The sequence below is a fragment of the Ruditapes philippinarum genome, unplaced genomic scaffold (genome assembly GCF_026571515.1).
Source record: "Ruditapes philippinarum isolate M1 unplaced genomic scaffold, ASM2657151v2 ctg2026_1_1_1_1, whole genome shotgun sequence".
Classification (NCBI taxonomy): Eukaryota; Metazoa; Mollusca; class Bivalvia; order Venerida; family Veneridae; genus Ruditapes; species Ruditapes philippinarum.
Window position 1 is genome coordinate 44,457 of NW_026852212.1, and position 27,606 is coordinate 72,062.

The 27,606-nt window shown below is 32.2% G+C and overlaps 3 protein-coding genes across 3 annotated transcripts; 2 read left to right on the top strand and 1 right to left on the bottom strand.

The window, feature by feature from the left end:
• Positions 1-560: 560 nt before the first annotated feature.
• On the top strand, positions 561-12,211 carry LOC132752468 (progranulin-like). Its single transcript, XM_060742797.1, has 3 exons — positions 561-657; positions 10,411-10,557; positions 12,049-12,211. Exons 1-3 carry the CDS (start codon positions 637-639, stop codon positions 12,118-12,120), a joined length of 240 nt encoding a protein of 79 aa, XP_060598780.1. The 5' UTR covers positions 561-636; the 3' UTR covers positions 12,121-12,211.
• A 4,408-nt stretch (positions 12,212-16,619) lies between these two features.
• Positions 16,620-18,686, top strand: LOC132752457 (granulin-1-like). Its single transcript, XM_060742786.1, has 3 exons — positions 16,620-16,658; positions 17,460-17,603; positions 17,968-18,686. The coding sequence occupies exons 1-3, from the start codon at positions 16,638-16,640 to the stop codon at positions 18,064-18,066; spliced, it is 264 nt and encodes an 87-aa protein (XP_060598769.1). The 5' UTR covers positions 16,620-16,637; the 3' UTR covers positions 18,067-18,686.
• A 1,679-nt stretch (positions 18,687-20,365) lies between these two features.
• LOC132752595 (sodium-dependent glucose transporter 1-like) lies at positions 20,366-26,717 on the bottom strand. The gene is made up of 4 exons (XM_060742936.1): positions 26,347-26,717; positions 24,526-24,629; positions 23,667-23,848; positions 20,366-21,603 (listed from the first exon to the last, which is right to left on the bottom strand). The coding sequence occupies exons 1-4, from the start codon at positions 26,527-26,529 to the stop codon at positions 20,462-20,464; spliced, it is 1,611 nt and encodes a 536-aa protein (XP_060598919.1). The 5' UTR covers positions 26,530-26,717; the 3' UTR covers positions 20,366-20,461.
• Positions 26,718-27,606: the final 889 nt, after the last annotated feature.

The window sequence follows — 27,606 nt, forward strand, 5'->3', positions numbered from 1 at the left end:
TATTATTGAACATATCCAAAGTCACAACAACCACCCTGGCTTTTGTCAGTCAAACAAATCCCTTTACTTGCCAGTTCGCTGGCGTGTGTCACTTTACAATCAATGGTATTAGCCAATTATTCATAATATGAAGCCGATGTTAACAGGAAATTCTGCCGGTTGCGAAAGCGGTGCCCTCGCAAAGTGTTATTTCTGACTGTAATAAGTTTATAAGAGCATTCATTGCCCATGTTCACTAGTGTACTATAAAGTTAAAACATAAAGTAAACGCGATATTAAACTTACCAATGCGCCACTCTTTTTGGAGCTATGGCCACTGTGTTTGTGTACATAAAGCCCAACATAACCCGGAAATACTCCCCCCCATCCCTGCGGAAAAAAATAGTTTATGATGTAAACCTACAAGCTAGGTGCAGAAACGAAAGAGAATTAAACTGTAATTAAATAAACTTTATTACGATATAGGTGGCGCTTATTTTTCGTGACACCATAACCTTTAATGTTAATCGCCCAATAGATTATACAAAGCAAAATACACGGAAAGATCTGTCACAAAGAACATATATTGTTTTATATTACGCAGATTTGTCTTAGATGTACACGATTTTAACAGAACGATATTTCGGATAAAGGAAAATGTTTCATTTGCTTACAATGGTAAGTGGTGATTTCTTTAATTGTCATGCGTTACCATACGTTACTTAGTAACTTTTAAATCGCTTTTGGTTATAGCAACAACAACAACATCGACGACGACAACAACAACAAGAAGGACGACGACGACGATGACAATGATGATGACAACAGCAGCGACAACAACAAGAACAAGTTTAAGGCATCCAGTACAAAATACATGTAAAGAATATATATTAAGCGTTTTCATAATGCCCGAAATCTAAATTAAATATGACAATTTAAAGTCGAATAACAAGCTTAAGGCTATTATGAAAGCACTTAATTATTGACAATTCTATTATTAAGCTACACATAATCTAAAAAAAAGTTAAATGCTTAGTAAAAAAAAATAATTTAAATCTCTTGTTGTGGGGTATTACAAATGAGATTCTTGTTTGGAAATCTACCTTAATGCAATTAAAAAAGGCGACTTTTATCAATGAAAGATAAAGCATATCCATAATGACCGAGCACGAGAACCAATCAAAATTCTCCAATATCATAACAGCCCGGGTTTCCATGAAGGCTGTACTTCATAATGTCGTGATGAACTTCATATTAGCCTTACATTTGAAGTGAAATTAAAAAGTTAATTAATAATATATAATATCATGCAATTAAGGTTGTGTCACGTTATTAAACATGTTATATCTTATAATGATTTATACCAAAAAAAAAGCAATGAATATCATGTTATCATTGTTAGAACAATTTATTTATCAATAGTCTCGCCCGCATAGCTGCAAAATGAATTGTAATCGATTGCAAAATTTGCAACGTCATCTGCGTAAATAATAAACTTGTTTACAAACAAATTAAATACAGTGTGTATATGACTCAACATTTGCTATCTTAATGTATAATCTATGAACAACATGAGGTCCTAGATGATGATTTACGAATTTTTGCTACAAAGGAATTGCCCGTCTTATTTATTAATGTTTTAAACAATTTAATATCAAGTTATTTCTGAAATTTGCAGCATCAAGTATATGTGTTGGGTCCTCAATCGAAATAGAACCCTGTCCAAATAATTGGGACCTACGTGTCACATCAAATGTTCCATAAGGACAAACGTGTGAGGACATCTGCAGATGTTTCTAAATTCAAAACTTTTCCCATGTCATTTTTAATGTTCAATTCATGTTGCTGATGTATGCCCGATAGTTTACACTTTCCGTGACCTTGTATCAAGTAGTGTTGCTTAATATCAAGACGTGAAGCATTGTATTAAGTAATGTGGCATTGAATCAAGTAGTGAGGCCTTGTATAAAGTAGTATGGCCTTGTATCAAGTAGTATGATCTTGTATCAAGTAGTATGATTTTGTATCAATTAGTGACGCCTTGTATCAAGGAGTATGATCTTGTATCAATAAGTGAGGCCTTGTATCAAGGAGTATGATTTTGTATCAATTAGTGAGGCCTTGTATCAAGGAGTATGATTTTGTATCAATTAGTGACGCCTTGTATCAAGGAGTATGATCTTGTATCAATAAGTGAGGCCTTGTATCAAGGAGTATGATCTTGTATCAATTAGTGAGGCCTTGTATCAAGGAGTATGATCTTGTATCAATAAGTGAGGCCTTGTATCAAGGAGTATGATCTTGTATCAATAAGTGAGGCCTTGTATCAAGGAGTATGATCTTGTATCAATAAGTGAGGCCTTGTATCAAGGAGTATGATCTTGTATCAATAAGTGAGGCCTTGTATCAAGTAAATTGACCTTGTATCAAGGAGTATGATCTTGTATCAATAAGTGAGGCCTTGTATCAAGTAGTATGGCCTTGTTTCAAGTAGTATGACCTTGTATCAAGTAGTATGACTTGTTTCAATTACTGAGGTCCTGTATCAAGTAGTATGACCTTTTGAAAAAGTAGTATGGCCTTGTATCAAGTAGTATGGCCTTGTATCAAGTAGTATGTCCTTGTATCAAGTAGTATGTCCTTGTATCAAGTAGTATGGCCTTGTATCAAGTAGTATGTCCTTGTATCAAGTAGTGTGGCCTTGTATCAAGTAGCGAGGTCTTGTATCAAGTAGTATGGCCTTTGTATCAGTAGTATGTCCTTGTATCAATTAGTGAGGACTTGTATTAGTAAATTGACCTTGTATCAAGTAGTATGGCCTTGTATCAAGTAGTGAGGTCCCTTGTATCCTTGTGTCCCTTGGGTATAGTAAGTAGTATGAAAAAAAGGGCTGGGGGGGGGGCCTTGTATCAAGTAGTATGTCCTTGTATCAAGTAGTGTGGCCTTGTATCAAGTAGTATGGCCTTGTATCAAGTAGTGTGGCCTTGTATCAAGTAGTATGGCCTTGTATCAATTAATGTACGTGGCTGTATTAAGTAGTATGGCCCTTGTATCAAGTAGTATGAGTATGACTTGTAATCAAATAAGGTTGAGGCCTTGTATCAAGTAGTATGTCTTTGTATAAAAATTAATGAGGTCCTTGTATCAAGTAAATTGACCTTGTATCAAGTAGTATGACTTGTATCAATTAGTGAGGCCTTGTATCAAGTAGTATGATCTTGTATAAAATAATGAAGTCCTTGTATCAAGTAAAATTGACGTGTATCAAGTAGTATGACTTGTATCAATCGTTAGTGAGGCTTGTATCAAGTAGTATGACCTTGTATCAAGTTAGTGTGGCCCTTGTACTCAATTAATGAGGTCCTTGTATCAAGTAGTATGATCTTGTATCAATTAGTGTGACATTGTATCATTTAATGGCCTTGTGTTAAGTAGTATGACCTTGGTATCAATATCAAGTGTGACAAAATTTGTATCAATTAATGATGTCTTGTATTAAGTAGTATGACCTTGTATCAATTAGTGTGGCCTTGTATCAATTAATGATGTCTTGTATTAAGTAGTATGACCTTGTATCAATTAGAGTACGTGGCCTTGTATCAATTAATGATGTCCTGTATTAAGTAGTATGACCTTGTATCAATTAGTGTGGCCTTGTATCAATTAATGATGTCTTGTATTAAGTAGTATGACCTTGTATCAATTAGAGTACGTGGCCCTTGTATCAATTTTAATGATTCCTGCTATTAAGTAGTATGACCTTGTATCAATTAGTGTGGCCCCTTGTATCAATTAATGATGTCTTTATTAAGTTTAGTATGACCTTGGTTCAATTAAGTGTGGCCTTTGTATCACTAGTGAAAGTCCTGAAATTAAGTAGTTTGAACCTATTAATTAAGTTAGTATGAATCTTGTATCCAATTAGTGGGCCCTTGTATCAATTTAATGAAGTCCTGAAAATTAAGTAGTATGACCTTGTATTAATAGTAATTATCTTTATAAATTAGTGGACGCCTTGGTTTCAGTAGAATGACCTTGCATCAAGTAGTGGTGACCTTGTATCCACGTAGTGTTGAATTGTATCAAAATAGTGTGACCCTTGTTCAAGTAGTTGACCCTTGTAAATCAATAAGTTGGCCTGTTTATCAATTAATTAGGTCCCTGTATTTTAGTAAGTCATGAACCTTGTATAAGAAGATATGATCTTTGTATCAATAAGTTGTGACCCTTGTAATCAAGTATTAAAGACCTTGTATCAAAAGTTGGCCTTGTATCAATTAATGAGGTTCTGTATTAAGTAGTACGACCTTGTTTAAGAAGTAATGATTTTATCCCAATTAATGAGGTTTGTATTCAAGTAGTGTGGGCCCCTTCGTATCAAAGAAAGTATGCCCTTGTATAATTAATGAGGTCTTGTATCAAGTAAATTGACCTTGTATCAAGTAGTATAACTTGTATCAAGTAGTATGATCTTGTATCAATTAGTGAGGTATTGTATCAAGTAAATTGACCTTGTATCAAGTAAATTGACCTTGTATCAAGTAGTATGCCCCTGTATCAAGTAGTATGATCTTGTATCAATTAGTGAGGTCTTGTTTCAAGTAAATTGACCTTGTATCAAGTAGTAAGACTTGTTTCAATTACTGAGGCCTTGTATCAAGTAGTATGACCTTTAATCAAGTAGTAAGGCCTTGTATCAATTAATGAAGTCTTGTATAAAGTAAATTGACCATGTATCAAGTAGTATGACTTGTATCAATTAGTGAGGCCTTGTATCAAGTAGTATGACATTGTATCAATTAGTGTGGCCTTGTATCAATTAATGAGGTCTGTATCAAGTAAATTTACCCTTGTATCAAGTAGTATGACTTGTATCAAATTAGTGAGGACTTGTATTATGTAAATTGAAACCTTCTATCAAGTTAGTATGGCCTTGTATCAATTAGTGTGGCCTTGTATCAATTAATGAGATCTTGTATCAAGTAAATTGACCTTGTATCAAGTAGTATGACTTGTATCAATTAGTGAGGCCTTGTATCAAGTAGTATGACCTTGTATCAATTAGTGTGGCCTTGTATCAATTAGCGAGGTCTTGTGTCAAGTAAATTGACTTTGTATCAAGTAGTATGACTTGTATCAATTAGTGAGGACTTGTATTATGTAAATTGACCTTCTATCAAGTAGTATGGCCTTGTATCAATTAGTGAGGTCTTGTATCAATTAATGAGGTCTTGTATCAAGTAAATTGACCTTGTATCAAGTAGTATGACCTTGTATCAATTAATTAGGCCTTGTATCAATTAATGAGGTCCTGTATCAAGTAGTATGACCTTGTATCAAGTAGTATGATCTTGCATCAATTAATGAGGTATTGTATTAAGTAGATTGACCTTGCATCAAGTAGTGTGGCCTTGTATCAATTGATGAAGTATTGTATTAAGTAAATTGACCTTGTATCAATTAGAGTACGTGGCCTTGTATTAAGTAGTATGGCCTTGTATCAATTAATGAGGATTTGTATCAAGTAAATTGACCTTGTATCAAGTAGTATGACTTGTATCAATTCGTGAGGCCTTGTATCAAGTAGTATGATCTTGTATAAATTAATGAAGTCTTGTATCAAGTAAATTGACCGTGTATCAAGTAGTATGACTTGTATCAGTTAGTGAAGCCTTGTATCAAGTAGTATGACCTTGTATTAAGTCGTGTAGCCTTGTATCAATTAATGAGGTCTTGTATCAAGTAGTATGACCTTGTATCAATTAGTGTGACATTGTATCATTTAATGATGTCTTGTGTTAAGTAGTATGACCTTGTATCAATAAGTGTGGCCTTGTATCAATTAATGAGGTCCTGTATTTAGTAGTATGACCTTGTATTAAGAAGTATGATCTTGTATCAATTAGTGTTACCTTGTATCAAGTAGTAAGACCTTGTATCAATAAGTGTGGCCTTGTATCAATTAATGAGGTTCTGTATTAAGTAGTACGACCTTGTATTAAGAAGTATGATCTTGTATCAATTAATGAGGTCTTGTATCAAGTAGTGTGGCCTTGTATCAAGAAGTATGACCTTGTATCAATTAATGAGGTCTTGTATCAAGTAAATTGACCTTGTATCAAGTAGTATAACTTGTATCAAATAGTATGATCTTGTATCAATTTGGGGGTATTGTTCAAGTAAATTACCTTGTTCAAGTAAAAACCCCTTTTTAAGATATGCCCGATTAAGAGTATGATCTTGTATCAATTAGTGAGGTCTTGTTTCAAGTAAATTGACCTTGTATCAAGTAGTATGACTTGTTTCAATTACTGAGGCCTTATATCAAGTAGTATGACCTTTAATCAAGTAGTAAATTGTCTTGCATCAAGAAGTGTGACATTGTATCAAGTAGTATGGTCTTGCATCAAGTAGAGTGGCCTTGTATTTAGTAGTGTGGCCTTGGATCAAGTAGTTTGGTCTTGGATCAAGTAGTTTGGCCTTGTGTCAAGTAGAGTGACCTTGTATCAAGTAGTTTGGTCTTGTATCAAGTACTGTGACCTTGTACTTAGTAGTGTGGCCTTCGATCAAGTAGTTTGGTCTTGTGTTAAGTAATTTGGCCTCGTGTCAAGTAGAGTGACCTTGTATCACGTAGTTTGGCCTTGTATTAAGTGGTATGACCTTGCTTTAAGAACAATGGCCTTTTTGTATCAAGTACGGTGGCATTGTATCAAGGTAATATGCTCGTATATCAATTACTATGACTTTGCTTAAAATCAAGACAGATGGTCTTGTATAAAGTAGAGTGACTTTGTATCAAGTAATGTGACTTCGTATCAAGTGGTGAAGCATTATTTAATAGATAAAATATTGCGGCCTTGGATTAAGTAATTTGATATTGGAGCAAAATGTATGCCTTTTGAGTTCGTGGTTACCTTGTTTAATGAACAATGGTCATAATAGTGCTCATTTAAAGGTTAAGTGTTTATTTTGTTTGGTTTTACAGCATAACAACAAAATTAAGGTTCTATGGCGCATAAGCAGGAAAGATGATTTTGGCAAACCCTAGGAGTTAAAACTTAAAGCAACACCAGGAACATCTGATGGAGCTAAGAGATACATAGACTCTAGTAATTCGAACCCATTAAGTCGCCTGTTACGCCGCTGCAATTCTGATTCATCAAACCTTAAAGACTCTTGGGGATTAAATGGTCTTACTACATTTTCTAAACCAAAATAATGTCAACATAATCATTATCATGAAACGTTTGAAGTACCGTCAACGTTTTCAAAAACAATAATTGCATTTTAATAACCTAACAGATGTAGAACATAAAAGTCAGTTACGAGGGTTGTTCAAATATGACTGCAACTAGACCAATATCTCGCTTTCAACCATGATTTCCACGAACTATGTACATGTATCGCATAGATGGTTGTGTAAGCTGTTCTAGCTTTGACAATAGCTCGCTGTATGCGTAAGACATTTTTGATGACATATGTTGTGTTTATGGGAACAATGAACGTTCTTTTCCATCTGTCATACGGTGGTGTTAGAAATTTAAAAGTGGTGTGGTTTCAGTAAAAGATGCATCTCGTGCACGCCGTCAAAAAAACAACTGCAACTTCGCCTAAAATGGTTGCAATTTAAAGGATTTGGTTGCTACTGATACAAGATTTACAACTAGATATATAGCTAAATATGTTGAGTCTAAGCGAAAGATACATAACAAAATATGGAGATGCAAAGGAAGTCATTTGAAGACCTTGCATAGCAAAACTCACCATGAGCGTCAAAAAGGTCAAGTTATAATTGTCTTAACCAATCAAGGCCCTGCTATTTAGATTGCCGTACCAAAAGGTAAATCTGTAAATGTGAATTTTTAAAAAGGCCAGATTCTTCATAAATTAAAGAAATATTTTAAACTGGTATCCGTGGTGTCAGGTTGTTGCATGACAATGCTTCGTCATATACAGTGGCCATTGCACGAGAATATCTGAAACAGGAAAATGTTGTCGAGCTTTTTAACACTCCTTACTCGCCAAATCTTGTCCCTTGTGACTTTTTCCTATTTCCGAGGCTCAAAAAACCCCAAAAAAACAAAACAAAAACACCTAGTTGGAAGAAAAATATCAAGCGCAAAAAAGCTAGGTTCGTCTATTTTACAGTCGTGAGTATTTTGAAGAATTGGGATAATTACTTTGGCACTGTTTGTTAAGTGCTTCTCATATTGCATTCATATTTGAACACCCCTCTTATAAATAAATGATATACATGTCATCCAGCCATTGTTACTGAGTTGAAATAATATTTGTCTTCAGTGTAGCGCAATATTTCGAATAAAGGATAATGTCTTATATGTTGAACATTGTAAGTTATTTCCTTTATAGGCATGCGAAACCGTAAGTTACATAGCAAGTTATGAATGATATACATATATCACAATGGCATAATTCTACTGTAAAAAAAAAAACAACAAAATATGCGTATATATGAAATGTAAAACATTATTTATTGAGTATAAATGTTGCTAAGTTTTGATTCATTAATTTTATGACTTTATTAAAAACTGTACATACTTCTGTATAGAACAATAAATGTATGTTTAAGAAAAATATTTGATGGAAGTATAATACGGCCATAACCTTATAAATTTTGGAATTTAACCAACTTTAAACTTATATAAATATATTAGTACCGATAAAGGTTCTTAGGAAACAGATTTTCGAAGAAAATCGCTAAATATTTTGTATGGCTTTCAAAACATCGGAATGTCTGTAGCATTTTCCCTTTTTCATCAAATATTTGGAAACTACATCTTTTCATTTGAAATCGTTTTCTGATATATGAAACAATTGTAACGTTATTTCTATGCCCATTATGCCCAAGAATGCTTTTTTTTAATTATAATTTTCACAATATTTTCAATTTTGGCGTACTTTTATAATTTCCATTAGTCAATTACCTGAACCATATTTTTCTTCATTTTTTTTTGCATTTAAGTAAAGTATTTTGAATGGAACTCAAAAGTAGTCTTTGGTTACATTTTTCTACTTTAATGACACATTATTTCACATTAAGCGCTATTTTATTCAGGTATCAAACATCTAACATGCCCAAAAACTATCATTTAAAAATTGTAAAATTCATATTTGCTTTTTTGTAAAGAAATAAAAAATGAGCTGCACCATGACAAAAACCACAATAATGCATTTGCGACCAGCATGGATCCAGACCAGTCTGCGTATCCACGCAGTCTGATCAGGATCCATGCTGTTCGTTCCAAGTAGAGAAACTGATAGCGATCAGTATGGATCCTGATCAGACTGCGCGGAAGCGCAGGCTGGTCTGGATCCATGCTGGTCGCAAACGTTTTTGTCATGGTGCAGCTCAAATGTATTCGTTTCAGACGGATAATGTAATTTCATATGGACTTTTTTTATTTTGCCGATGTTTATCGTACAACAGAGATTCGACTGTCTTCAGACATATAGTATTTCGGCAATACACAATCACCTTATAACTTAGTAAACAATAATAAATCCTTCTTATATTGTGTAAACAGACATAAATAAATTAAATATAAACATTTTGTGTAGATATAAAAAGTAAATTCCAAAATCATTTCTATGACGATTTAAAACAAACTGTTTCAAGAAACATGCCAATCACAGCGCAAAGGTAAAAGAAAAAAACAAAAACAAAAAACGTTTTGCCACATTTTTTTTTAATTGTTTGATGACCCAAACAAATAATGTTAGCGAAATTTCAGATATTGATGATCTTATTTGCATATGCCGAAAGTAGTCCAAATTCCTCGAAGCGGTTACTTCCCTTCATATGTATATTAACACCGATAAATAAAGGGAGATCACTGCGTAAAGATTGTCAAATGACAGGCGCATTAATCTTCATAACGAAATATAAATTCCCGATTGGTCGAAGATTTCTAAAATCATGTAATTCTTATAGATATGCATGCTAATATTCAGCTCCATGATTATTTACTTCAGTGTTAAACAACATGTTTACTGTGAACAAAATAAATCGAAATTAATAAGGGTAACGAGTTGAATATCAGTGTTGCAATTAGTCTTATAGCCAATTTACTACAGATATAACACTGGAAACAGCATTGGTGACACTATACAAAAAATGGTTTATAATCCTACAACCTTTAACTTTCTGAAATTCTGATACCCAAACAAAGTCAGCGCCTTCTGTGCTTTGATTATGTTTTGATTTTACATTCTACTATTTTACTAGATATAACACAACCGTCAAAATACCCCCACTCCTCTCCACACACATACCACCCCCACAAACACATACAAACAAAACAGTTTAAATAGAGGGATAAAATAAGAAGTAAACAATTTTAATGTAGATATGTTTTATTATTTAGAAAATTAAGAATATTTAAAATGGTCCAATATTTCATTTATCTTCAGGTTTTAGCCGCTGCTACACTATTATCTGCAGTGCAACATTCCTGGGCTGGCTACTGCCCGGATAGGGTGATATGGTGCCCTGATGATCAAACATGTTGTGTGATGAACACTATGGGTACATTGTGGGGTTGCTGTCCAATAAAGAATGTAACTATTCTTCTTCTTTTTTACCAGAAAATTAATGTGTTCATATTTTGAAATAGAGATCTACATGCCCCCTAGACGCGAGAAAACCGGTCTTGATGACATTTTTTTTTCGATATTTGCTTTTTCACTTATTTTTGAAAAGAATTTCTTTCTGAATATGACGGTAAAAACCGTTTTAAAATTAAATTTTCTTCTAACAGCTTTATAGAAACTTAATTGCAATATTTCATATTTCCTTGACACTGCAAATTACATGTTTTTGATGAAATACTTATAATAACGACAACACATTCTATACTACATGTAGTTCGAATTGTTAATACTTATTATTAATTTTAATAACACAATGATCATTATTGAATCATTCTTAAAGTCATTAACGGTCCCATTTTAGATGTAACATACACGTAACTGATAAAGAAAAAATATATATGTTATGCAAATAAATGTGTAACATTGTCACATTGTTTGAGAATATTAGAAGTAGTAATATAAAAAAGTAAAGTAACGGTAATGGTTGTCCAGCTGTGGCACAAACGAATGCATAAATTAAATTTCTGCGACGGGTACTGAGTGTAAACAACCGCACAGGGCGATTTCCACTTAGTGTATACCGGAAAATAACATTGATCAAGTATTGGATTAAAACTTTGAAACAAAACGATTCATCTTTAACAAGGAAAACGTATTTATTGTTTAAAATCTGATACATACCAGGGTTATACTTATCGCAATAAACATTGGGCCTCCCACATTGAAACAATCCTGACCGATATTGGATTAATGTATGTATGAGATGAACAACTTTAAATCGATATTTCTTAAATTGACAACGGTTAATCGATACATATCTACAATCATCATGGTGCTCCGATGTCAGTAACTCCGTATGATTAATATACCCCGCATAAATTTGAGACCGAAAAAAAACTGAGTAACACATATAGAATAGCGATGCAAAGATTTAGATGTTTAGATTTAAACGACTTATTTTTTTGAAACTTGGAGGTATCATAAGATTCCCCGCGAACAAAGAATCTGCAAATCGTGTTATATGCGACAACTGGAACAAGAATTTTATTTTCTTCTTGCTGGTTCGTTTTATTAAGTTATACGAATTAGTTACCTAAATCCATACTTTCAAGACTAGCCACCAGATAATTAATTGCAAACCCTGAAGTCAGATACCGTTAAGACCTTGCAAAATACACATATTTCTCAAAAAAGAAATGAATTATAGAATTATATAACGGTATATTTCCTATGTTCCATTATTATGTTATCTTTATACTTTAAGAATAGACCATACTTTTCTGCTCTCTATGCGTTTACCATGATTCGCATTTTCCTGTTAGCTAAAAACATGATATGCTACCGGTATGTTACACGCTGAATAAACTCTATGTTGTGTTACATTATTCAAGAACAAGTAAAATCAAAAGACAAGACAATAAAATGTATAAAGAGTTACGGACCTTTGAAACATTACAGGCTGTCTGCTGTACAGAAGGTTGCTGTCCTCCAACGTACAAGTGTGGCGCAAATGGAAAATGCATAAAGTAGCAGAAGTTCTTGAATATGTTCCAGTTTTAACAACACAATAAAATGATTTATCAAGCTCTTCTCCAAACTTATCAATAAAATGTTTGAAATACTTTGAATTCTGTTTTGATACATTATTAATGCGTGCTTGTACTAAAAGCGGTTTTGTCACGGGGGAGGAAGTGTTACACGAGGGATGGAGTTCTTATGATAACTTGTCAAGGAGTTCTTGTGATATCTGTCGAAAACTATTGTATATACTGCAAAAACACTGGTAATTTTCATCTTTAAAAAATGAGTTTTAGGTGCTAAATTAAACTTTAATGATTAAGCTTGCCTTACATATTGAATTATGTGTCAAAAACTAATTCATAGTCCATTTTTCATCGCCTCTTGCTAAAAATCTGGTAGTTTTGAGTAAAAATTTCAAATTATTTGCCAATTTGTAAGTATTGATCTGTTTATTTCAAGTCAACATCATTGCCATACATAACTACCTAATGATAATACAAAATTGCAAACATAAAGCCCCGGCTAATAAATCTATACCCGATTTTTCAAATGTTCCGGAGTTCTTGTGATACCTCAAAATATGTTCTGGAGTTCTTATGACTACTTGTTACTGCCAATGTGTTTCGTGTGCTAAATCACGGCAAGTTTTAGCGTTTTTTATCATTCAATAAGGTTGTAAATAATTATGAAATCTAGTACGCTCATTTTAATTAACCAATTAAAGTCTCATTTATGTACATTCAAAATTTACAATTAATAAGCATACATAATACCTCAAATGGTACAAGACCATTCAAATCTTGAATTACAAGCGAGAATTTACGCACGCGTAAAATGGCTGCAAAGAAACGGTATGCTGTGCATTTCATACCTTTAGATGAGCCGAATGAAATGCTACGAAGGTGAATAAAAGGGTAAACTTCCATTACGTCCGTAACCGACTAGACGGGTACGCTTCAATCAATGTCGTAATATGTCATGAATCATACACAATGTTTCTTATTTATATATAGACAGTGATGCTCGTAATGTTTTATCGATATGCCTCGAAAATTAATTATTATATACCAATTATACGATATATAAACCTCTAAATAAGCAAATGATCAACGATAAACATCAAATTTGAGCATCAAAGCAGTATGTAAGACATTAAAGCATCAGACCCGTTACCACGAACCAAAATAAAACAGCACACGTGCGACCTCGCTTTACTATATAAAAGGCGGCAATTTAAGTTTTTGAAATCAGAACTTTGTCCTCACAACACTATCCAAATAATCTCAAAAGAAAAACGAAAAACTTATGTGACGACAGGCTATACAACTGATTCATACAAAAACGCTATGAGGAGCCCCGCAAACTAACTTACACTTGGCTATTTGTAAGCCCAACGCGCGACTTGCGCTTTGTCTCATTATCCTAGCTGTAACATAAAAATCGACATGCTCATGCAAAACGATTTTCAAATATTTGTATTTATTAACATAACTTAAAGTATCATGTCAACTTTTAAAGACAAAGTCTGATCTTGTACAAGATTTTCGGCGAAAATGAACACTGCTATTCTTGCTTGTATTCGTTTACTTGTCATTTGTACGTACCACATCAATCGTGTAGACCATTTAGTAAGTCAATGTCCGTTTTCGGAAAGTAGTACAATATTATTAGCATACAGAAGTACGCAAAACAATTCATCATTAATTGTTACACAAATATTGTGGGACTATAAATACAATGCAAGATCATTGATATACAAATTAAAAAAAGTAAAGGTGATAACACACAGCCTTGACGTGAACCACATTGTACATCAAACCAAAATGTAACCATTGGAAATAATTTCACACCTGTCGACAAACCTTTCAAGTCATAGTGATCTTACCCCGCCAATATTTTCAGTTTTTTCTTCATACCGAGCCCTTTGTGTACTCTGGGCTTGTTTTCATTCTTTTGAACTACGTACTGTCCTCTTAGTCAGACATAATGTGTGTTTACGCATACATTTTCCATTAAGTTCAATGTTGAATTCTACTTTAATTCAGTTTTGTAAAATGGCAGTATCTCCGATATGGAGGTCAGACGTAAGTCTATTAGCATCTAAGCTATGTTCAGTGTTGACTGTTATCAGTATCATTGTATGGGTAAAAATAATCATTTATGGCAAACGGTTTACACTTATTTAGGAAAAAAAATACTGCAGTCTGAAAGCTTGAACAATATCAATTGCCAAATAAAACATTGGCAACGATGTTACCACGTTAGATTTAAACTTGAAGCGTTGTAATTCATGTCAAAGGCGAGCAAAGTTTTAACGTTTTGGCTTTCCCAGTAATGCGGGAGAAACTGCGGTGTAGCTAGGACAATTGCCATGTCAAATAATATATGATAAAGAAGATCAACAAGGACAGGCCGCGTTCAATGAACGCAACGCCCACATGACCCAGCAACAAGAACTAGTGGCAAGGAGCCCAGGAGGACCCCAAACAAAAACGGTTTGATAGCAGAAACATAGGGCAGATACATTGTACTTCGCTCTGCTTTTTGGCGGTTAAATGTCATTTCAAACATTTTTTTTACAGAAAGATCTCAATAGTAAGATACTACGTCATCGCGTACCTGCAAAATGCTTTCAATTTGGACTTTTTATTGTAAATATCACGTCGACTTGAATGTAATATATGTTTTTTCTTCTAAGAAATTGTTAGAATAACAAAAAATAATATAACGCACCAAAGATTGTCTTTAGTACTTCGAATAATTAAAAAAAAAACGTTAAATGTTCTATTGCCTAGTTTAGTCCTGAAAACAGGATAAAGTTTGCTCCCAATCGAACACCCAAACAAAATTTATCCCGTTTTCAGGCTTAAACAAGACAGTAAAACTTAAAACGTTTTTTTTTTAAATATATCAATTACTTTAGCGACATTATTTTTTCATAATCTAATGATTTCTTTGAATAATAGAAATTTTTTTATCTTCCGACTGGGAGCATTTTCCAGTTGCGCGATGACAAGCAGTATCCTACCATTTGATCTTGTGAAAAAAATGCAGACAGATCAGTTGGTATATTGTCAATTTTTGTCAAAATTCACTACTCTAAAATTCTACTTCAAAATTTGGTAAAGTGAACACGAAAACCTGGGTCTGATTTCTTTGCAAATTTATCAAAATAGTAAATCATTGTCGAATGTGTTTAAATTGTTTTTCTTTCCTTTTTTATCCTTTGCGGTATGAGATCACGTTTATATGGCAGCGCTGTTATGCGGCAGTACAAAGCACTGTAAAATAGCACCAAATTGTTACATTTTGAAATACATAAAATGCAATAATGGTACATTTTAAATGAAATTAATGCTTTTTTTACAAATTCTAACATTTTAAAACAACACTGCATGACCATTAATTAAGATAGTTTGCGCCAATTCACGTTTCTGCTTTTGAATTCCTTCCCGGTGTATATCTATTGTTTGCGCACTTCCTGAATTATATTCGAAACATTATATGTTGTAAATATATTTCTCCAGTGATGCTAACGTTGTTTATAATTAGAGTTAATTTGTATAGATCACCTCAGATAGATGAATTTATACAGAGTCATCGCTAGTTACTGGTCACACAGTTTTAACAATTTTACCTTACACGGGATGTATCCCGGGTTTGGCTCGACACTTCACAAATAACATTTTTCTCTGTGATAATTTTACAAATTTTGTAATATTAAATGCCATATCGAAATGTGGAATGGCACACCTTCATACAATTTTTTAGAGTATGAAATGAATATTTTATGTGTGTTTTTACTTTTTTCATACTCCGCGCCGCGTCACGATGATCCTACTCTCCATATAATTGGTGGAAGCAGGCGACAACTTAATCCAAGGCGCACAAATCATGATCAACGTAAAACTACGTTGGAAGACTTCACCGTTTTGTTTGTCAATATGCGTGTGTGACGTCGTGGTTACTATATTTCTTTCAGGAAATGTTTATCGCCTTTTAATGGATCATATCAAACGTTCTAAACGAATTAGCCAAAACAAAATAATGTCATCTAAGCCATTATCTTGATTTTTTTTTCTAAAACAATAAATGCCAGTGTCGGATTCAGACCCGGGCTTCGGGACTGCAGCAGTCCCCACCAGCTAAGCCCAGAAATACGTTAACGAGCAGGGCTGGAATATCTTTGTATTATTATCATACATTATTGGTCAAAGTGTTTTCCCTTATCAAAGCAGTTAATTCGTAAATCTCTTGTCAGCTTGGCTTGGCAGAGATCTTTATCTATCAACACGCTTTAATGCCTTGAACGTTGAAACGGCATAATATTATTTGATTGGCGAATTACTTTGCAACTGTCTAATAGTTGCGAATAGGTGTATTATGCATAAAACAGCCTGGCAGATGTAGAATATATTAGCAGTGTATGATATAAAGCTCTGTATGCCATCCAGCCATTATTTTGTTGCATTGAAATCAGATTTGTCCATAGTGTGCTACAGTTTGACCAGTACGGATAAAGGATAATGTCTCATCTGTTTAAAGTGGTAAGTGATTTCGTTCATTTACGTGAGTTAGATTTAGTCCTCACAATAAAACAATTAAAATTTATCTGGTGATTTCATATTAACTTATTTATAGGTCTGACCACAGTTGTATTTAAATATAAACAAAAATCAATTTTTAATTTTGTGATCAGGCCGGCGGCGATTCTGGCCAAATTTTTTATTAGTAGCTATAAGACTTATATTATATAATTTTCGCCACCAATATGATTCAGTCTGTCCTACATGACCGATTTTTAAAACACTGTAAACTTCTAAAGTTTGGCATTTGGATATTGGATCCCCTTGAGAAACAATTATGCTGCGGTGCTAGTTGACGGTGTTTATCAGAGTTTATGTAATGGCGGTTTTAAAAATCAATGAGAAAAAACACCATTTCAATGATTTCAGTTTTCTTACGCTCAATAAGACAAATAAGACATGTGTTCGGTATTTTTTGTTTTGTTTCTTTCCTTTCAAACATAAATGTTTTAAAATTTATTTTAACGGCGAACAAACATCATACTTTAGTATACTGTTTTAAGCTATTTATGTTATTAAAAAAACATCTACTCAATAATTAAGCTGTTTTACAAATAGCATCGGCATAAGACTCCCCCCACCCCCACCCCCCAACTCACCCCCCCCCAAAAAAAAAAGTAAGATAAGTGTAAAAAAATTTACGAAAAAAGTACATTAAGTAAATAAATTATGTATATAGATTTTAATATTGATATCTACTCTGTTAGAAAAAAATATTTATACATTTATTTAAAATGGTCAAACTTTTATATCTAATTCTAGGTTTTAGTTGGCGCTTTACTTTTATCTGTTGTGAAACATTCCTCGGCTTACTTCTGTCCTTTACTGACCGTGTGGTGTCCGGACAATAACACGTGCTGTCCATCGAAAGAAGTGGGTACATGGTTCTGCTGTCCAATCCAGAATGTAAATATATTCTTTAACTTTTCCGGAAATATTTTCACATATTGCAATATTTGTTGCTATGAAATGAATTTCTGAAATGTCGAATATTGCTTATTGTACAAACAACATTGCCAATACGACTAGATAACTATACTGTAATTATTTTCACATAAATTTCAAATTTTAAAATATCAAGGGTTCCCGAATTGATAGCAATATCAAATTAATAACTTTCTTTGAAATCTAATCATTTATTGGTCTTATATTTAACGGTTAAAAGATTTGTAATAAAAATAAATATATGATGATTGTATTACCTTATATCAAAGGAAGTAGTATGAAACAAATGTATGAAAGAGTTGAGGATCTTTTCATTACATTACAGGCTGTCTGCTGTCCTAACGGTTGCTGTCCTCCAACATACAAGTGTAACTCCAATGAAAAATGCATCAAATACTATAACGGGGTTTTATACTATGGATAAGAAGATAATTCATTTTGTGTTTTGCATTTGCATTTGTAAAGTTAGGTTGCTCACAGGTGTTCTTAAATATGCCTTTTCCTCCAGTTTGATCTAGCAAACTGCTTTTATACAGGCACATGTTATTTCAGTTACAAATGCCGAAATACGAATTGTATGTTATTTTCATTGGTGTGTTTTGTTGTATTATTAAGTTTTTATTGCTAATAATTTTCTGATAGAAGGGACACTTGTTTGCTAATAAATGACTCGCTCAAAGTCATAAGTCATACTCTATATGTAGTTTCGTTGTACTTGTCACTGGCGTAAATCGAGATTTCGTTCAGTGCTTCTCTTTGGTATTGATATGTATTGATATTTATTACTTAAAATCTTTAGTTCTTAACCTCAATTTATTTGATAACCTTTAAACGTAAACATTTCCTTTATAATTTAATTCAAGTTCTTCTTTTCTTCTTTGATGACTTTAATTTACTTATACATTATTTTATTAAATCAACTTCCTTGCTTAATCTTGCTTTGTTTTGGCTTTCAGTGTTGAGTAAAACTCTGACCTCAAGCAATATGATTTCCCATTCAGTTGCCTGTACTCATTGCCGTTTTCTTTTCGTTAATGTCAATTAAAATAGGCCTATTCTGTAGATACTTTGAAAACACTTGCATTTTTTCAACGAAAATGCCGGGTAATGTTGGCATCAGTTGTTCCAATTACGGAGAACAATTTGTCCATTCAGAACTTGACAGCCAGGTTCCAGGTAACTTCTGATACCCATCTTCTTGTAAGATACATCATCTTCTAACCTGCGGTTAAATAGAGATTGCAGAGCGTTCTTGATATTTGTTCTTGATGACATGACGTCATTTTTCTTAGAAAAATCACACGATGTACTGTGAAATCAGAAAATTTCGCCATGGAATAACTTTCGCTAGCTTTCGCTATTTTGCGAATGAAAGATATTTGCGAAAATAAATTTTCGTTACGTATATGCAACGTTAATTCATTTGACCCGAAATAGAAACTTTCGATTTTTTGACTTAGCCTACATATTTATTTTCCGAAATTTTTGCCACACAAATATATTTAACTTTACGATTCTTGCTCTCGGAAATCGTGATGGAATTCGTGTCATTCTTTCACTTTGGCGATGGCATTACAACATCATATTTGACTTCCCTAAATGTGACTGAACCTGGTTCTGCTAATTCGAATATCAACTAGAAACCCACCTGATTACATCTGTCAATTAGAACACTATATAGAAATGAGTGTTTGCTCAATAATAATGCCTATTTTCTACATAAAGTGTCCTCAAAAGCGTTTGTCAAATCATTCATTTAAAGTTCATGTGTTTCGAAATAGCTCATTAATAATCAATCAATTAACACAGTACGTGTTATCTGGACCGGCTATATTCTATAGAAACATATTTAAAGTTAAACGGAAGTTGACATAACGTCATTATTCCTAAAATGACAGGACACTATTTCCTATAGCAAATGCAAATGTCTATATACATGTAGATGATTTTTATTTGATTGAATTAATGGAAATATATTCAACATGAAGACAAAACGTATCATGCCTCGAATTTGACTTTCCTTTAATTCAATTATTTCTTGACCTTTTTAATAAGATCATCATCAATTTTAAATATTGCACCACAGATGAAAAATGAGAATTATATTTAAATTCGGTCTTAATAATTCTAGTTATGCACGTGAGTATGCTCAATCTGTTCACGTGGAACTGTCTACTTGTCTACTCACGTGTTTTGCTACTTAATCTGTTGTTTTACGGACTGACACACATTCATGTACAGTAAAATTAAATTTACGATCAAAGTGTTTAAACATGAAACTTACATGTATGTCTCACGCTTAATGTATACGAATTCGATCAATGAAAATCTACCGCAAACACATTACTGTGACTGTCTTTCACATGACTTTACATACCAAAATATTACATTTTTTGAAAAGCGAAATAGGTAGGCAAGAGAGACTAAGTAATGCGTTTTAAGAACAACTTTACTGTTTCACCACTTCTGTTATTTATTTATATTTACTAAATTGGCGATGCATAGGAAAGAAATAATTGATATAATGAACTATATATAATACATGTATAAGCATTTATGGTCAACTGACTAAAAAGACAAATCTTAGCTCCATCAGGAAAGTTTTTTAAACCACTTTTATTTTCCTCAATAAAACACAAAAAAACCATATGATTTTTTATCTTTGTTTTATTGAAACATATTTTATTTTCATATATATACATGCAAAGACAGTTTTAATAAATTGAATTAACACAATAACATATTTGGCAAAGGGTTGACTCACAAGTTCCCTCAACATAAGCAACGGGTCTTCCCTTTTATTTTTTCAAGTTACATTGTTATTGCACATCTAAAGATAGTCTCGCGTTACGTCTCTTTAAAACGTTAAAAAATCCTAACACAAAAATAAACAAGGTACACATGGCACAAAATAAAACAAGTTGCGAATAAATAAACCACATTTGAGAAACTTTATCCATTAGATGACCTATTAGTATTGGAAACACCATTGCACCAGACGAGAAAAAGATGAAAATAACGCTAACCATTTTGCCAGTCAGTTTTCTAACATTTTCTGATATCCATAGAAATATTGAGGCAAATATAACAGACATACCGTATCCGACTATTGCTATTGACATCCACACTAATAAATTTATTTTATATATCACAGCTATCCAAAATAACGCAGCACCGGTTGTAATCATGAGGAAAAATGTCATAATTACAGCGGATATATTGATGTATTTCACAATAATTATACCAGACAGACGTCCGACTGCAAAAGCGATCCAAAATATAGACGATGCACTGGATCCCCTTGACTTACTCCAATCTAGTTCTGTTATTATAAAGGTCATTAGAAAACCAATAAAACTTCGTTCCCCCATCACGTAAAAGGTCAAGGTTAACGCTAGAAGTACAGTGAATATCGTTTTCATCTTCTTTGACAAAAAGTGCTCTCTTTGAGGAATCTTTTTGAGATCACCATAAGAATTTACTGGCAAGTTATAAACATTTCCGTAAATAAAATAAACGATAAGATATAATGAAGCAGCTATTAAACATATTAATGTAGCTAATGAATATGGAATATAAATGAAAGTTTCCCCATAAACAGAGGGGACAGATTGATCAGTTAAGTTTTCAGACGACATTAAGAGATTTAAAGTATCCACGGTCGAGTTCAATATTGAATAATCAAACTGCATTGACGTTGTCTCGTAGGTGAATACCGAAGCATTAACCTTCGATCCCGACGGATTTGATTTAAAACTTGGCGTTGAAGTCATTACACGTGAGACTGTTCCATTTAACATTTGTGTGCTACTTTGAAATGGAAAAGGATCGATTTTCTTTGCGAGGTAAGGTTCGGCAACAAATGGCGATACGATTGCACCTACACTGAATATACCATGGACAGCTTGCATGTATGGTCCAGCTTGATACCTCCACACTAAAGTCATATCGGCAGTAACAGCTGCAAACAGTGAGATAGCTATAGTAAGATAAAGCTTGGTTATTTCAATCGAATACTGGTTTTATCTCATCTAATTACATTTACAACCTAAAACTATTGAATGTTGTAAATAATCACATATAATACAAGAACTAATAATCACACTTTATATTTTCCGGACAAAGATACAAATATGCTTAAAAAATCACACAATCATCACTCAATAGTATTAACACACGACGAAACTATGCGATTTGGCGACCACCATATTTACAAGTTTGCACCTGATTAAAGAAATACTTAAAGTTTCTGAATGCCGCCGAGTATATCATGATAAATGCTGTAGAATGCCGAAAAGTTTACAATTCAGAGCAGTTTAGTTTGAATAAGGCAGCTCAACGTTTATACGTCAATACTGTATGTTGCCTAAAGAAACTCCACTTAGGTCTAAAAGCAAAATTTTAATCACTTATACAGATCAGCTGGGGAACTTAAACAGATACGCAAAGAAAATTAATTAAGAAACATACTTAGAAATAAATAGAAAAATGCATTCTTGAGACTTGTAGTCTTGAGATATTCCCACCCTGATGTGAGTAAAAAGCGTTGCAATGCTTTCGGGTCGTTTTTCACATAAGCATAAATATTCAACTATTTTAGAAAAACGGATCGAGCGCGAACGGTACTGAAATTTTGCAGACAATTTATTGGTCTAGATCTACAGAAAACGAAACATTAATCCCGAAATTTCCAGTACCCGTCATGTCAAAACCTCAGTGATTTTCTTCAAACTATTTTTACACTTCCCCCTGCATTAATTTTTACCCTTTTAAAACACTAAAATGATTAAAATACTTTGCATTGAAGATAAAAACGTTATCATATCTGCGTTTTACTTCTTTTTCGTAACGAAAGTGCACAGTTATGTTATATGTACTTGATATGAAAATTACACCAAGAGTAATACATAATAATTAATTAACCTTTTTGATAAAGTGGTTTTTAAATATTAGAAATGGCTAATTTTAAATGAAGAGATTCGCGATATGGAAATTACACATAGAGTCAGACATTATAATTAATATTTTAATAATAATAATAATAATAATAATAATAATAATAAATAATTACCACATTTCTATAGCGCCCTTCTCAAAAAAATAAAAATGTTCAAAGGCGCTTTACAATGGAATTATATACATTTACAATGACTTTATAAACAAAAAAACAAAAAAAAAAAAAAAAAAAAAAAAGTAATAAAAATAATAACACACATTTATGTATACATTTACAAAGTATAAAATATACCATGATTAATCTAAAAGTCTAAAACTCAGTCGATCAAATAAAAAAAATGTATATGAAGAACAATCTAAGACTTGAAAATAAAATAAAGAGAAACGTTAAAACTATTAAAATTAATAAAAAAAACACAAATCAAGATAAGACAACTGAAATCTAAATCCAATTTGATGAAAACAGTAATTAGTAATGGAAATGTGATTCAAAAATAGACTATTATATTTCAAATGTGTACCCAGATATCTCATAACAAAAGACAGCACGCCAATTCATAGTGATAACAAATACAGCACAGTTAGTTACTATAAATTTTCTGGAAAAAATGTGTTTTTAAAGATTTTTTAAAAACATATACTGTTTTTGAGTCTCTGATACTGTCTGGGAGAGCATTCCACAGTTTAGGTGCCACCGAAGAGAAACTGCGTTCACCATATCTTACAGTCCTACTTTTGGCAACAACAAGTTGCTTTGAAGAGTTCTTTGATCTTAAGTTTCTTGTTGGTTGATATAGCGCCAGTAAATGTTTTGCATACATTGAATTTTAAATATAAGAATGGCTTATTTTAAATGAAGTGATTCGGGATATGGAAATTACACCAAGAGTCAGACATAATAATTAATTAACGTTTTTTGCATACAGTGGATTTTAAATATTAAAATGGCTAATTTTAAATGAAGAGATTCGCGATTTTGTAAATGTATTTCCCAATTATATAACAAAACCAGTAAAATTTAAGTTATTTTCGAGTTAAAATACTTGTGTAAAAAACGTTTTTACATACCTGTATCAAGGGCACTAGCAAAGCCACCATGCAAAATGTGAACTATGAACATCAGGGCGAAATGTGTACACCAGGGGGCGACACCAGCGACGATTCCCAGTCCGATGACAATACACATGAAGACAGCGATCCTGTTGAAACGGTCATAGGCAAATCCTCCACAAACAGATCCTAAAAGTCCCCTGTAAATAAACTGATGGTTCTTTCGTTTTCAGTGATATAAACATTGTTCAGCTCATACAACGACTATCAAGGTTTCACTGGTGGAATAAAAACCACGAATACCACGCCGTACATTATTTCAGGCACCGGAAGAGCTACTTAATTAAGAAGATTACGTTAAATATGCATGTTGTTAACATATATTATTAAATAATCTTAATAATTTACATTAAACAAATTTATTTACATGGTCAGTAGTTAAGATATCTGCATCTATATGCGGGGATAAAGGGTCTTATATACAGTCAAACCTGTACCAAAGGCCATCCAGAGGATACACAAAACATTGCCTTTACAAAAAAGTTTTTATTTGGAGGTAATTTTGTTCAAAACCGAGCCTGCAACTTTTCAAATTTCTATCGTTTTGTGTGTTCTTTGGGGATTCATTATTTCTCTCTATTTGTTCTACATTATCAATGAAGGTTTGTCAAAAAGAAAAGTCTTTATTCACAAGGTGATCTTTATTCGGAGATGGTCTTTAAACACAAGTTTGACTGTATTAAATGTCATACTGCCTTACATAACATGATGATTAGACTTTAGATGAATTGTTTAACATTTTCTATATAAACTGCAATAAATATACATGAAGAATAAAAGGAATTGTATTGTCTTTTAAGTGTTCAAAGTAATTTACCCGAATGAAATTGCTGTAAATATCCACGATGCTGTAGATAAATCTTCATTCGTAATCAGTCGTAAATCTGGAAATGTGGGCCCGACCAAACCATTTCTCCAGCCCTAGATTAACAACATGAAAATTTCTACAATACAGATCTGTATTAAAAGAAATATTTAAAAGTTATATTTTTATAAGGGTCATATTAAATTGTTTCGTTATTATAAATCTTTCATTTTTAAATTTAATATACATGAATGCTGTTGGTGCAAATAACTGGTTAATCCAACACTTAAAAAGCTTTGTATAAAATTATATTGATAAGATTAATATACGAGGTATTACATCCTTTATTATCAAAAATAGACGAAAAAAATCGGCAAATACATGCCCCCCTCATTAATGTCCAGGTAAAATCGGCAAAATAACCTTTTTTTAATTGAGGTAAAATTCTCAAGGACTAAAAATCGAGAATTCCCTCATTAGTAACATAGACAAAAAATAAAATCGACAAAGTCCCTCATAAATCCCATGTTATATCGGGAAATTTCGTTATTAATACAAGTTAAATGAACTAATTCCCTCATTTTCTCAAGTCAAATTGACAAATTCATATCATAAGCTACAGTAAAATCTACAATGTCCCTCATTTAAGTAAAATTGACAAATTCCCTCATTAAATCGTGTTTCGTCACTTTCCGTAACTTATTAAGCCGAAAATCAAACTTAACGTTAGTATGATGTGGAAAAGCAAAAACAACTAGACGCTTTCATAATATTCATAACAAACCAAAAAACTTTAATAAATAATCCCGACATTTAAAGAGACATTTTCGCACGGAATAAATTACAAATTTAAAATGTTATATCATGTATGAGATGTTGGTTGTGCATATGCAAAGTAAACAAGTAAATGCTAAATCTGTTTTACAGAAGAGGGGTTCATATACGTTTCCGTAAGGATGTAATTTCTATTTATAATGAATAAAGTCACAACCAAAGCTACTTCATTTGGTATTTATCAAACTTAAACGACATAATCGCATGCTAAAAAAATATATGAGTAATACATTTTGAAGTGTATGAAACAAAAATAGTTTATGTTGTATCTTATAATATTACTTCATTATTTGTAATTTTTACAAATTTTTAAGTACACTCATAAACATATATTAACGATTTTTTTCATACAAAATAAAGGTGATTAAATTAATGTTATGTTTAGGCAATGAGAATATGATACTATCTTACCATCAGTTTAATGTGAAAACATTTATTCCAGCCCGGTGCAAAATACTTACTATTATATTACAATATGTTTATCTCGGCTATACAGCTAGCGTATATATATTGAATGTACTGAAGAAAACTTATTTTTAACCTTTCATTATATCATTATATACTATACTATAGAAATTAAAAATGATCATAACCTAATTTTTTAATAAATTTATTTCTTAAGATATGTTTGTATAACAAGATCGATCAATGTATTAAACACTGACTTTAAGTAGCAAATTCTTTAATCTAAATTAACAATTACATTGTATATTGACTAAGTTCAACATAATGTTTAATATCTCTCCGTATTAATAAACTAAATAAAACATATGGTGGGTATATATATGTGAAGGATATTTTAATTAAAGATGCTATGTCACTTTAAGCAAGTTATTTAATTTGCATATTTTAGATATTACGATAACATGAAAAAACGTTAAGTCACATTATCCCAGCTTGAGTTGTTTATTTCCATTATATATAACACTGACTTTTCATTATTTTGAACATACTCCATCTTGTTATTTATCAAGAAAACAACATAAACCATACACTTACCAAGGAAAACATACTAAAACACAAACATGCAGTGTGCATAAATCGATGTCTGTAATTGACCTTCTCTGTATTTTTATCTATTTCTCCTTTATTTCGCATGTTTATCCCATTATCAACCTCCACTATAAACTTTTCACATTCATTTTTCTCCATTTTAACACTGATTTCACATACGTCCACCATTTTAAAGTTACATAAATACTATGTTATATTGTAAATAGTAAAGCACCGTGTCGCTCTGGCTCATAAACATGTATTCAATAATTTCCACAGCGGAGCATGGGGTATTTAACACGGTGTGTTGATTTCGAGCCAATAATTTACGTTTGGTATTACACAGATGTTAACAATATAATGAGAAATGCGTGTGATAATTGTTAACAAAAAAGTTATTTTTTACAATAATTTCATCTGTTTTATTTTTTTTCACAATCCTTGTATTTATGACATGCGACTGCTTGAAACCGTTCATACCTGCATCCGCGAAAACCGCCTAATGAATCCGCATATTACTTAGTTCTTTATTTCAACATTTCTTCCTTTACACTTTTTTTTGTCTCAAATTATTTTATTTTTCTTTAACTGTATCGAACTAAATTAATTGTTATCCTTATTTTTTTCTTTGTTTGTTTATATTATGTCATAGATAACAAATAAGTCATGATAAGAACTAATTTTAATTTAAAGTTAATTAGTTTGTAAAAAATAAATTTATCAAATATGCATTTTTTCGTAATTGAAGCACGTTACATATATACACTTGTATGATCCGTTATGCAAAATAATTTGTCAACACCTGAACAACGAATAAGCAAATACACAATACAGACTTCGTATAAATTTCATTTCATTTAATCAACTAAATTATTTAGAAACTTTTGAGAGAATATTTTTTTTACAATATCTTAATAATCTTTGTGTATATTTGAACCCACCAAAACACATTTCGGTTCAAAGACTTTACGATATACTACAAAAATCATTCATCAACATGGAAACTGGTACACATGTACTTATTTAAGGTCCTGAAGGAGGTATACATAGCATAGTCTTTTTATCCCACAAGAGTAGATTAAGTTAACACTTTAATTTTTAAGAAGAAAATAAATGTAACATCAGCATCAATTATTTATGTTGACATGTTTTACGTTTTATCTATTTTTGTTGATATTTTATAAATTTATCAGTAAATATATGTGATATTTCTTTTTGACGTTAATTATGTTAACTAAGTTATTGGTCTCTGCAAACTTATGCCAA